We start from the raw sequence: 14,404 nt of genomic DNA, 5'->3' as shown, positions 1-14,404 counted from the left end.
GACAAACTCTGGGAGGTTGTAGGGGACATCAAAACAAACATTTTTCCCAAATGTCATTTTTTCCTATGAGGAGTATTTAAACTGGTGGAGGCTGTATTACACTCTTCAGTTGTTAGAGGGTGTATTACAATCTTCAGTTGTAAGCAACTGCTGTCCACCAGTGTAGCAGTGCATCATCTCTGTTTACTAATGGGGCGATTCACCTGGAGTGAGTACACTGATATGGTTGGTGCGTACTACGTAGCGCACCACAACAGACGAGCTGTACAGCAGGTTTATCAACAACAATATCCTAATATGAAACTTCCTGGCACATTAAAACTGTGTCCAGACCAAGACTCGAACTCGGGACCTTTGCCTTTTGCGGGCAAGTGCTCTACTGACTGAGCTACCCAAGCACGACTCACGCCCCGTCCTCACAGCTTTAATTCCACCAGTACCTCATCTCCTACCTTCAAAACTTCACCGAAGCTCTCCTGCGAAGTTTCATATCAGCACACACGCTGCTGTAGAGTGAAAATTTCATTCTAGAAACATACCCCAGGCTGTGCCTAAGCCATGTCTCAGCATTCGCAGGAGAGCTTCTATGAATTTCGGAAGGTAGGAGACAAGGTACTGGCAGAATTAAAGCTGTGAGGACGGGGCGTGTGTCGTGCTTGGGTAGCTCAGTCGGTAGAGCACTTGCGCATGAAAGGCAAAGGTCCTGAGTTTGAGTCTCGGTCTGGCACACAGTTTTAATCTGCCAGGAAGTTTCATATCAGTGCACACTCCACTGTAGAGTGAAAATTTCATTCTAGAAACAATAGCCTAATCACTGTATCCCACATCATACGACCTTTGCTGCTGTGTACCAACATCTGCGTGTGACCGGGTCATTTAGCAGATTAACTGGACAGGGACACCGTCGCATGGTAAGAACACTACAATCTGAGGGAGCTGTTTTGCAGCATGTGGAGTGAGATCCTTCAATCAGCACTCATGCAATTCCATGTAACATGGGGATGAATCAGACAAATGTAAGAACAGTCCTTCGAGAGCAATTGTTACGTCCATTTCACTTACATCATGTCCACAACCTATAACTAGTTGATTGCCCACCCAGAGCACAGTTTTCGCAGTGGTACCTGGAACAGTGCGAAATGCATCCTACATTTCCATCCTCTGTGTTGTTTACCGATGAAGCAATGTTCGGGCGTGACGGAGTCTTCAACATGCACAATTCGCATGTTTGGAGCGAGGATAACCCACATGCCACAGTTACTAGCACTCATCAAGTGCAGTTCTTCATTAATGTGTGGGTCAGTGTTGTTGGGGACTATTTAATTGGGCCATACCTGCTACCTAGGCCATTAAATGGCAGGTACTATTATAATTTTCTCGCCAGAGCATTGCCAGAATTGCTGGAAGACGTCCCGCTCCCTACAACGCATGTGGTTCCAACATGACGCGGCACCGGGACATTCCAGTCGTCGTGTGCGTCGATTCCTTGAGCGACGGTTCCCAGAAATGTGGATTGGCAGAGCTGGTCCTGTACCATGGCCTGCTTGATCCTCAGATATGTCCCCTCTGGACTTTTTTGTGTGGGGAGAGATGTGAAACATTGTTTACGCAACTCCTGTTGCATTGTTGCATCAGAAGAGGATCTGGTTGCCCGGATAGTAGCAGCAGCAGGAACAGTTCAGGATAATCCTGGGGTTTTTGCCTGTGTCAGACAGAACATGATCTGACAGTGTAACCTTTGTTTACGTGTATTTTTGAAAATCTACTGTAATTGAAATTGGGTTGTGTTAATATGTTGTCTCTTGGTCATAAAAAATGGGAAAGAGTTTGTTGGTTTAATTAATTTGCCACCAGAGAAATCTTCCTATACTGGTTTAAATACTCCTCATAGGAAAAAATGACATCAGGAAAAAATATTTGTTTTGATGTCCCCTACAACCTCCCAGAGTTTGTTGGTTTAAATACTTTTCACCCTGTATACCCACATCAAAGTTGTGGTACGTTGCTTATAAACTGCAGCAATGACCTCAGATGGAAAGTTTTTGATTGATGCTTATATAATTTGTTTCAGTTTGATTTAGCCTGCTGGTTGGCCCTAAATTTCTGTCAGGCTGTTTTATTAATTGACAGCACTGGGTAACAAATGCTAAAGCACCACACGTTATGTCCGATCACAGTTTTATTAGATTGCAAACATTGACCTCGACACCTGTTGAAAACATGAAGAGAAGTTGTCAAAATATTCAAACCCAAACACAGAGATTTCTTATAAATGTATCACATTTTATGATACAGCTACACCTAGTTTTGTAAGTGAATGATAACTTTTGCAGTTATTGAGGAAATGTTTTAAAATTCCTAATTGCCACATAACATAAAATTCTAATCATATATTGTGTACTGCTTATCACTCAATGTTATACCTGACTCCCTTCACTCCCCTCTAACCCGTCTCTTCCACTACCATATTTTAAGGTTGTGCAAATGAATGTCACTTTCAGTTTTCATATTGTGTAATAAAATGTATTTATATTGGTCACAATTGTGTTTGTTATTATCCATGCTCATGTATATTGAGTTATTATCTTTAGCTATGGTTTGAGCATTTTTTAAAAATATTTGTGTCACACCGGACAATGGTAATAATGTGCCAAAAGAGGTAGTGAGAAAATTTTGAAACTTCTCGATATCCTGATTTAATAATAAAAAAAAAAGTAACAAGTGAGCTCATTGTCACTTGAACTTTTATTAGCAAGAAAACGAAGGAAAATTGAAAAGCTTTCACAGATTACTCAATTGTTACAAAGATAGATCCGGCTGAAAAGTCCATATTGTCTGTCTGCAGGTTGCGATTGTCCATTATGGCTCGGTAGCATTTTCGACAGTCCCTCTGTCACTCGACCAGTGGATGTGGTGTTTGTTCTTTGGCATTGGGGCATTAGTATGGAGAGCACTGATAAACCCAATACCTACAAGGATGACAGCAACAACACTACTGTAAGTAAAACGGACTTCTTCCTTTGTGTACTCATCACAGAGGAAATGTGACAGTAAGTGAGAAAGACTGTAATCACAGTTTGTATATTTCCTACTTTTGTTGTTTATTGAATTATGCTGCAAGTTGTAAGAAACTGATATAGGAAGTTTCACAATCAGCAGCTACAAAACTGATAAGCAACTGCTATATGCCCCTCCCACAAACTCCTAAGCTCATAAAAACATACAGGAAACCTGTCTTGCAGCTGTGCATTTCATAAACAAACCAACAAACAAAAAAATGTTACCACTTGGAGTATAGCAAAAATAAGTTAGGAGACCAAAAACATCAGATTCTGTTATTGAGGATTTTGTAGAGGTGAAGATGATAGTTCTGTTTGAGCTGTCATTTAGTACACCTGTACGGTACAGACAAGGTGAAAATGAAAGCACTGTCAGTAGTTGATAAGTCTGCACAGTGGCTAAAAAAATAAAGAAATAAATAAATAAATAAATAATCAGTATATATTATAAAAATAAGCATACAATATACATGCCACTAAAACTCAGAAATGAGTCCCAGCATGTTCAGGGAAGTTACATAGTATGGTAGCCTTCTATCACCCAGCCACAATGAAGGTTCTCACTTTTACCGCAAGGGTGTGCATTTGAAGATATAAGGACATGGAAGTTTCACCCTCTAGAAATTTCTAGAACACTCCAGAACATCAGAGGGTATTCGAGAACATTCAAAAGCATTCCACAACATTCCTGAATGTTCCACAATGATCCAGAATATTCTGGAATATGTGCAATGTTTGGGAAGATTCCAGAATGTTTGGGAACATTCCATATCATTGTAGAACATTCCAGAACACTCTAAAATGTTGTGGAACATTGTGGATTATTCGAATCCTTTTTGGTATGTTCTGGAATTCGCCACTGGTTGGTCCACCACCCATTGGTAGGGATATATAAAGCAAGACCCATCATGGGTTGAAATGTCACTTTCTTATCAGTGATGAGGGGAGGAACTGAAAAAGTAATGCAGTGAGTGAATGAAAACAAAAAGTGAAATGTGAGCAATCAAAATGATACAGTGAGTGAATATAAATGAAAAATAAAGTGTGAAAAAGTGTACTTAGTGTATTTGTAAAGCAGTAAAAGTATTGCATCAGGCATGACATTATAATTTATTACTTCTTTACTGCTCACTGTATTCATGACATGTTTCAGGCAGAATGCACGTATATCAGTGAATGTAACTGCAACATTATATGATTTTACAACACAGTTTAGAGGACATGGCATCATAAACAATGAGATGTGTCAAAAACTGCCACATCGTGCATGACATATAAATTTATTACTTCACTGCTACTATAGCTCACGTCACATAAGATGGCACTTCCGTGCATAGAGGCAGAGCAGCGAAGGGATGAGAACTGTGCATGTGCAGCAGCAAATTGTGGGCAAACAGAGTCCACGTTACTGAACTGGGTTGCTGCGGACAACAGTCAGGCTCATTTGCCTACAGTACATCAAATTATACATTCATATCTATGAGGGGAATAGCAAATATTAAAACCAATTCCAATCAGTTGTCATTAGAAAAATATTAATTAACATCTTGATGACATTGCATCCACTGCTCCACAGATTTACTATACACAGGGAGGTGAGAATAGCTGACACAGCTTTGTGAAGACATGAATTACAATTTTTGTCAACATGACAATTGTCTGATGACAAGAGCATTGAAACTGCATATAATTATTATCATTTATTGTGATTTGAAATGAATTATAAGTAAAAATTTAATACACAACAAAATTAACTTCAAGCACAAACCAGAATCATTGTATTTGCTTGACAACTGCTTCTACTTAATAGAATCTTTAAAAATGTGTACAAGGTGTGTGTGTGTTGATGTGTTTGACTGTAGTTGGGTGTAATTACTGGGCATAAAAAAGAATTAGTGGTAGAAAGGACTAATGAAAAGACTATCATAAAAATGGTCTGTAAGTTGTCGTAGTTTTCGCAGTTAATGGGCATTATGAGTGTAAACTAACTTGTTTGACATTACAGAAAGAGACCGCATTTATAATCTATTGAACAAGCAAACAATTAACCATAATCTGTGAATGACTCGAGGGAATGATGACCGATAACATCGAAAACAACCGATATCTCGAAAAGTAACAGTTACTGTCATTTTAGGGCCTTATCCAGTTCATGACTTGAAAGTGACAGGGATTTACATATGAAAATATCAGACTTTTGATGAATTTATCCAGCTGCATTCTCACGTGTTATTAGAGCATACAACATGATGGAGAAACTTAACTTCTCCTTGGGCAATATTCTAAAGATTATAGTCTACATAATTCAAAGAATACAAAGTCCTAATCCAAAAGGCTAGGAAGTTCTCATTATTATGTACACAATTGATATGTTGACAAACACATTTTTTACATCGTGAGTCTAAAACTAAGAAACATTATTACTTTATTCCAAAGTCTACATTGCAATATCCCTGTCACTTCTATTTGAATCTGTCTTCAAACAATCTGATCGTAAATTTACGATGATAGGTTCAAGGTTTATATCCATTATCACTTCCCTGTCACATTATTCTTTCTGAAGCTTTTCAGCATGCTGCACAGACTGTGTCCATACTACAGGTGGGATGTCATCTATTGCCTCATGCACAAGCAATTCAGCGAATGTTACCTTGAATGTTTTTTCCCCTCCCACATAGCCTTTTCCTTTGCCCAAATTAATTCCATAGGGCTACATTGACAGTGATATGTGAGTAAATGTAAAACTATGTGATCCCATTCATGTGCAAGGAAGTCAAGTTTTTACATTCCATTAAGTGACTTGTATAAATTAACAAGCTGCAGGAGATCGGCACAAATCTGGGTTATACCATGCTTTAAAGCCAGGGAAAAATATCCGCACTTTTCTGGTGTTCATACTTGGTGCTTTCTCTGTAACAGTTGAAATATAACTGGCAATGACCAACTTTGAAGCTAGGTATGACAAGAATTGTGAATCATGTCATGAAACTGACAGCATTGATTTCTAAATGGTAGTCGCTGCTGTTTTTCTTACACGTAAATACAAGTTTACCTCCTTCTCTAGTATCATGAATCTTTATATGGGATGTAGTTAATGCAGCACCTATGTCCCTTCTTTGAACTAACAACTCTTCTTAACACATCTGGAACCAACGTCTTTTAAAAATCTTTACATTGATGAAGTGCTTACAATTGAAGCCTATTTTCTCCTGCATAACTGTAACACATTTTTGTGATGTTGGGCAGTCATCATTCACATGGACCCCTTTACAACATCATTGTTAAAATCATCCATTGGTTTTGCATGCTCCTTGCGATTTCAGTGCTTAACAGGTGACATGAAACCAACTTTTTCTATAGCTCCTACAGCTGTGATACTTTTGTTTATAATTCTGTTTACAGTTCTATTGATGACACCATATGATTTTGGAGTCCATTCTTGTGTTTTTGAATGTTAACAGTAGGAAACCTGCTTTCAGATTCACATGTGACAAAGTTATAAATGTCGTAAATAATCCCCCTTGTCTGCTTGTGAAGCACTTCACATTTATTGCCATCACCTGACTTTTTTTTAATCGCGCTTAAGCTTCTACAGATACACATCCACAGCTATACTGCTACAAGAAAGAAAAAGGAAACAAAAACAACTGATAGTTGAATGAATAATTCAGTTGTCACAAAGTACGGCAACAGTGCAGCATGCAGGAGCAATATTATGCTGTTAAGATGTAAGTCTCAGCTAGCTACTCAGACAGAGAATGAATATTACTGGCTACCAGTGGCTAGTGGAAGCGGATGTACGAAATGGCTGAAACTTGGGCCACCTTCTTACATGACGCAAACTTTAACTCCATTTCCAACACATTGTGCAGCAATTCACATATCCTGCTGAATGTACCTACAAAATTATGTCATTGTGTGACACATAGTTCAGACACTGTGTGGTATACACAGCTGTAAATAAATACCTGGGAAATGCCAAGTTTCTGTGCAGGTGTTTAGATTTCTGGATAACCTTCTTCAATATTTTGCAGTAATTTTTGTAATGAGCTATAATGCTAGTATCAAAGGTGTCCCTATGCATCAGATAGTGTTTCCTTTTCGTCTCACATGATATCTTTATCCCTTGTGTGATCCATGATTTCTTATTAGACGTCTGCTTAATTTGAGTTACCTTCAGGGGAAAACAATTTTCAAATAAGGTGCTAACTTTATTAATGAATGTTTTGTATTTTCCATTTGTGTCTTGGATGCTGTAAACATCCATCCAGTTAATTTCTTTGAGCAATCTCCTAAATTTCTCAGTTTTTTACTGCTTTATTGGCCTTCTGCACTCATTTCTGATAGATGTTTTACCCTGACAATTTTCAAACTTTAATATTAGGTGTTGCATGTCATGGTCAGATAGCCCATTTACTACTGGTTTTGTAATGTGGCTTAGTTGCCTAGAATTGTCTATAAATATATTATCAATGGCTGTCTTAGAACATTTGTATACCCTAGTTGGGAAATTTACAGTAGAAATTAAATTGAATGACAATGTAACTGATTTCAGTAACTGTTCACTGACAGTATTTTACAGGACATCTATATGAAAATCACCAGCAAGCACTAGTTCTTTGTTTTTTAATTTTAGATGAGATAATAAATCTTCAAGACTGTTTATAAACAGTAGATGATCAGTGGATTATCTGTACTAATAATAAATGCATAAAACTGTAGTGTCTGTGTGCAAACCTACTAGATGAATTTTCATGGGGGTTTTGCAGAGCATAGTTTGGGGCACAGGATAAGCTTTAGCTCATCAAATTGGATTATGGAGAAAAAAAATATCATGATTTCAAGTTTTACTGAAACTTTCTGGTCTGTCTGAACATGCTAATCTCCAAAACTACTAGACAGAGTTTATAGGATTTTAACTGATATCTTCAGTGTAGCTAGTAGTCGTGTACAGGCTGTACTTCATAAAAATCAAATTGTGGGAAAAAAGATAATTATACATAAAAATGTATGTATGTATATAAATCACTGGACTGATTTCAATCAAATATGGTATACGTATCACTTATTGTCTGAAAAGAATAGCTGTGGGGGTAAGAACCAACTATCTATCAAAGGAGTGGATATGGGGCTAAAAAAGAAGTGTAGACCACAATGTGCACGTACCAAAATTTTATTCGTCCAGTATTTGTGAACAAGAGTACTTATTGACTTGCAACAAACAATGCACATAGTTTCAAACCTTTATGAAACTTTTCATTGCTGACGCCCCGCATATAATGATTAAAGAAAAAAGATTATCACTTACTATATTTTCACACTTCATTTTTGCATCAGACACAATGTTTTAATTTATTACTTCTTTACTACTAACTGTATTCATAACACATTTTGCAGACAATGTTCACATATACTACTGAATGTACCTACAAAATCATAGCTATTTACAATGTATAGATCAGGATACATAATGTCATAAACATTCATGAAAATTTCCTGTATCATACGTGCATTTAACTTTATTATTACTAACCCGCTGAGCCACTTTCAGTGAAATTTGGCAACGAGATAACTTGAGCCCTGAGGAAGAACATAGGCTACTTTAGATAGTGCGGGGTACAAGAAACTTATTGATTTGAAGAACTTTGCATGATTTAGGGAAAAATATTTACTTTTTGAAGAAGCTGTTTACTGTTTGACTTTTGAACTTGATCATACATGTGAAAATGCTTGTCTTGTTTTAGATGTGCTACATTAAATGATTCAAAGTATTGAATACAATGCTTGTACCATCTTCAGTGTGTTTATTCGATACTTGCATGCTATTTTAGCATAATTTACATGTTGGATGATGTATACCTACTATGCACTCTGGGAATGAGAGAACTTAGTGAGGCGCAACAAACTTTAAATATAATTTCAAACCTTTACCAAACTCTGTCTTGTTGATGACAACCCCCCTCCACCCCAAATGATGAAAGGGAAAAAGTGTATCAGTTAATATATTTTTGCTGTCCGTGTAGTAAAATTGTCACATCAGGCATGTCATCTTGATATTCATGTTTATTGCTTCTTTGTTACTAGCTCTATTCACAACACATTTCACAGACAGTATCCACATATGCTGCTGAGTTTACCTGCAGTATTGTATCATTTTGTGACAAATAGTTGAGGAGATATGAGGGAAGGAGGAGATTGACAGAGAGAGGAAGGGAAGGAGGAGATTAAGTCATAGAATTGAAACAAATATGTTCCAGAGCAACACCAGGTACCTACTTAGTCAATAAATATCAAAGTGGGGAGAGTTGCCTAAATTAAGTAATTTGAAACAAGGCATAAATGATGAGAAATGAATGACACAAGCAGTTTATTCCATGCAGACAGTATCCACCACCCCACCACTCACCACTACTACCCCCCTATTCCATACCCCGTAAATGAGCCACAAATCATGCCGAGATTGGGTGCTCGCTTGCCTGAACAGTACAGATAGCCATACTGTAGATGCAACCACAGCAGAGGGGTATCTGTGGAGAGGCCAGACTAATCTATGGTCCATGATCAGAGGCAGCAGCTTTTGAGGTAATTGAAGTGGCAACAGTCTGAATTATTGACTGATATGGCCTTTTTAACATTAACAGACATGCTATGCTGGTATTGCAAATGACTAAAGGTAAGGAGAAAAGGGGAAACTGCAGACATATACTTCCTGAAGGCATGCAGTTCTACTGTATGAATAAATTATGATGACATCCTCCCGAGTAAAATATTCTGAAGGTAAAACAGTCAGCCTCCATTTCGATCTCCAGACAGGGACTACTCGGGAGGATGTTGTCATGAGGAAATACAACCTGAAATTCTAATGGCTGCAGTGTGGAATGTTAGATCCCAGAATTGGAGAATTGGCTGTGTAGGCTAGAGAATTAAAAAAAGGGAAGTGGATAGGTTGATGTTAGACATAATGGGAGTTAATGAAGTGTGGTGGTAAGAGGAACAAAGCTTCTGGTCAGGTAAGTACCAGGTTATCAACACAGAATCAATTAGGGGTAATTCCAGAAGTAGAAGAAATATGGGAATGCAGGTAAGCTACTATGAACACCATAGTGAATGCATTATCATTGTCAGGACAGACAAAAAACCAACACCCACTCCAGCAGTGTGAGTTTATATGCCACCTATAGTGTCCAGTCATATGAATACGACCACCACAAAATGTGGAGGAAAAGAGTTTAGGTACTTGAAACATGAATTTACATTCAAAACTTTACTTAAAGAACTTACCTTATTTACTGGTGATTCATCAAGAACATTAACACATTTAATCACACTAGGTGAGCATGGAAGTAGTTGCCAGGGAGTAACTGATGAAAATGAAATTACCCTTAACAAATGGGAATTTTATTCATAAAAGCCTTTTCAAAAACAGATTTAAAATTTATAAGCAGAAAAGCACCCTCGAAATATCAAGTTACAATTTTATTTAAAGGCAGAAAGAACAATATTGACAGTATGAGCCTTCAGGCTGAGAAGCTTGCTATTCCCTTTCAACATGGCCATAGTCATGACTGCTCACAACAACTTCTGAAAGACTACACTGGTGCAAATCTGCAACACACCAGATTACTTTAAACTAAAAATTTTAACAACTCACACAAACACATTAACTATGCACCCCGTAAGAGGGATGGAAATGGTACAAACACTCACACTAAGAAATTATTTGCCACCTAAAGTGCAATTTGTTTTTAAAAGGATTCTTACGGTGGAAGGGTGGCAACTTTATAAAAATGACTATTTAAATAAAACCCATGAAATTCAGACTTACATAAAATGTACAACATGCTCTACATTACACATATACCGCCTCGCAAGATGATAGGCAAGATAAAAACATATTTCAGGAATTCGGCCTTTACACCTGAATTCTATAAATTCGTTTACACCGAATCCAACAAACATGATAGAGGCAGCTATTAACATATGGCAGACCAACAGACAGACAGACAGTAACTGCCTAACAAATGGGGACGAGATACATACCAGCAACTGGGGACGAAAAACTGACCGAGAAAACAAGTAGAATTTAGCAAGTAACTGAAACAACATATCACGAATCACTTAACTTCTAATAACTGTGATTTCTGGTGAAGACCTGGCACAGAATCCCCAAAACGCTCTCCTGAACTGTCCGCTGCCGGCCGCTTCAGCGGATGCAGGAAGGTGCACCAATCTCCCGTCTCACGGCGTCGCAGCTCGCCCCGGCCAGACTGACGTTGTGGGTTGACACCTGTTGCTCTCGTGTCGGATGCGAAGCCACTATACCTTGCTATACGGCATGGCCACTGGACTCACGTGGCGACCTCACATGTGCCGACGCTCCAAGCGGACAAGTCATCTCGTGTCCTAGTGCGCAACCGACCAACCGATCGATCCAACTGCCGTAAAGGTCAATCCAAACGACAGACATCCTGGCACTCCAGACGGCAGACCGACATTGACTAAGCGATACACTCAGTCGGACCCACCCCTGCAGAGGAAGCATGCCCTCAGGCTACCTGACATCCCTGTCCCGGGAAGAGACCGACCTACCGATCAATCCAATCCCCAATGTCCATTGCCTGAACAAACTTGAGCAGACTGGTGGCCTATCACATACTAGCATCTGGATGACAGACAGACACTGACTGCCTCACACTGACCTGGCTGACCAACTGACCGACTCGCTGAGACTGACAGACTCAGACTGACTCACTGCCGAGCTCATACCACCCCTTAAATGCACGTGAACAGACAACCTTTCCTCTTTTCCACCAGAGGGAGACACCAAAGCTGCGACTGCCACAGCGGCGCCACTGCCCGAAATGGAGGGCGACTGCTTCACCCTACGCACTGCGGCGCGCTCTTCAAAACAGCAAATTTTTACTACAGCTCAGTACTTATGGAAGGTACTGACAGTGATGTGGAGCCAAGCAGATTCTAGTGCCATGGCCAGCTGTGTTAGGTTTCTCGGTTGAGGATCCGTGGCACATACAGCCCAATTGAGGAGGTCCCACAGATTCTCAGTCGGGCTTAAATCCGAGCATTTGTTGGCCAGGGGAATACAATAAACTCATCCTGATGCTCTTCAGACACACACACCCACACACACACACACACACACACACACACACACACACACACGAGATGTGTGACACATTGTATTGTCCTGCTGCTGGATGCTATTGTGTCGAGGAAAAACAAACTGTATGTAGGAGTGGACTTGGTCCCCAAGGATAGATGCAAACTTGTGCCTTCCAGAATGATGAGGTACCCAGGGCTTGGCACAGAAACATTTCCCGGACCATAATATTCCGTTGTCTGGCCTGGACTCTTCCGACAATTGTTTCAGGGTGTTTCCTTTCAGACATTTCATGCCGTACATAGAGCATAAAATGTGATTGAACTGAAAAGGCCAACTGTCACCACCCAGTTGACATCCAGTTGCACTGCTGGCGTACGAATTACTACCTTTATTGTCGATGAACAGAAGTCACATGGGTGCGTGAACCAGGCAACGGATGCAGAGGCTCATATGCAACAATGAGCGTGTCACTGGGGAGGCACTGTTGGTAGCCTTTGGTTCATCTGGGCACTCAGCTACTCATCAGTTCCTTATCTATTTGCCCATACACATCTCCACAGCCATCGTTCATACGTGTTATCTAGAGGCCTCTGTGCACCGCAGTTTCCTTGCCACTGGTTTGAATAGCAACATTTTGCCGGGATGGGATACTTTAATGCTGGCAGCATGCAGTCTGTTTACAAACTTGGTCATTTCAGAAATGCTTCCACCCTTGTCTCGACAGTAAATTTTTGTGGGCTTTTGGACATCACATAAATCACACCGTTTCCACATTACGACAACAGCTGCACTGTTTTCCATGTCCCCCAACGCGCTTTATGTACCCTCCACTGCTAGTGTTGCCACATGCCATCTTTGAGTTTCTACATATCTTGAAGAGCTTTAAATAATGTATGTATTGACATCAAAAAATAAGTTACAAATGTCAGCCCCCACTAAGGCCATTGCACGACAAGAGGGGTGCATTGTCAGAAGAGAGTAGACATTCTTGGTTTCCTGCAGGCACAGCTCCGCTTCAGTACAGTAATAGGTGCCTTGCAGTGTGAGACTGAAATGGCATAGCAACTGGAAATGTACTCCAAATTCAAAGTATGTGGGACAGTATGATTCTTGTGAACAAAACGTCCAAATTGCACACAGATTCACCATAAGTTGTAGTGGCATATGAACCAAAACTATATCATCATGTCGAGCCATTTTGAAATAGTACCAACAGGTGCTACTGATTAGAAAGGAAGGTGTAAACCACAGACAACAATGTCTAGGCTACTGAAAAAGGACATCTTGGGGGTGGGAGGAGGAGGGGGTGGGGGAGATTTTTCAATGATTAGGACTTTCTCACAGCAGTTCTCAAATAGCTCCGTGACCACGGAGCAGATTTCTGTCATTGAAAAACTGAATGATTAGAATATTCTGGCTGTTGTTTACAAAGACTTTGTGGCTGTGTTGAGAAATAGTGTCATGTATCTGCATCACTTTGAAGCATAGTGCATTATTCAAAAAAAGTTCCTTGGCCTTCCATTTTGAAGTCCCTTCATATCATAAAATAAAAGAAATTATTCAGATAGTTGAGGGATACAAAAATTTAATTATGATGTGTAACTAGAATTTGATAGTATGGACAGGAAGATACAATAAAATGTTGGGGGAAGATGGACTGGGTAAAAGGATCAAGGAGGGAGCCATCTTACAGAATTTTGCACACAGCATAATTTAATCATTACTAACACATGTTAGAATTGTGTAAAAATGTTGTATATTTGGAGGAGACTTTGAGATGCTTGAAAGCTGCAGATTTATTATATATTAGTGAGATATAGATTTCAAAACAGGGGCTGATGTAGACCGTAACTTTAACTTATTAGTTGTGAACTGCAGATTAAAGCAGAAATTGACGGGATGGGACCCAGATAAATTGAAAGATCTAGAGGTTGTTGACAGTTATAGAAGGAGCATTAGGCAATGATTGACTGAAACAATGGAAAAGAATACAACATAAAAGAAATAGGTAGCTTTGAGAGGTGATGATGTGAAAGCAGCAGAGTTTCAAATAGGTAGAAAAGTAAAGCCTGGTAGTAATCATTGGGTAATGCTTGGCATATTGAATTTAACTGATGAAAGAAGAAAATATAAAAATTCATTAAGTGAAGCAGATGAAAGGGAGGGAATACAGACATCTCAAGAAATGAGATTGACAGGAAATGCAAAATGCCTAAGCAACAAT

The 14,404-nt window shown here is 39.3% G+C and overlaps 1 protein-coding gene across 1 annotated transcript in view; it reads left to right on the top strand.

Moving 5' to 3' along the window:
* LOC126108776 (plasma membrane calcium-transporting ATPase 2-like) overlaps positions 1 to 14,404 on the top strand; it is a 532,870-nt gene that overhangs the window by 486,201 nt on the left and 32,265 nt on the right. The window contains exon 18 of the mRNA XM_049914127.1: positions 2,846 to 2,997. Coding sequence (XP_049770084.1) covers positions 2,846 to 2,997 — 152 coding nt within the window. The remainder of the gene's footprint in view (positions 1 to 2,845; positions 2,998 to 14,404) is intronic.

Source organism: Schistocerca cancellata, chromosome 11, assembly GCF_023864275.1.
Source record: "Schistocerca cancellata isolate TAMUIC-IGC-003103 chromosome 11, iqSchCanc2.1, whole genome shotgun sequence".
Lineage (NCBI taxonomy): Eukaryota > Metazoa > Arthropoda > Insecta > Orthoptera > Acrididae > Schistocerca > Schistocerca cancellata.
Note: the sequence above shows the minus strand (reverse complement) of the source record. Positions and strands in the feature narration are given on the sequence as shown.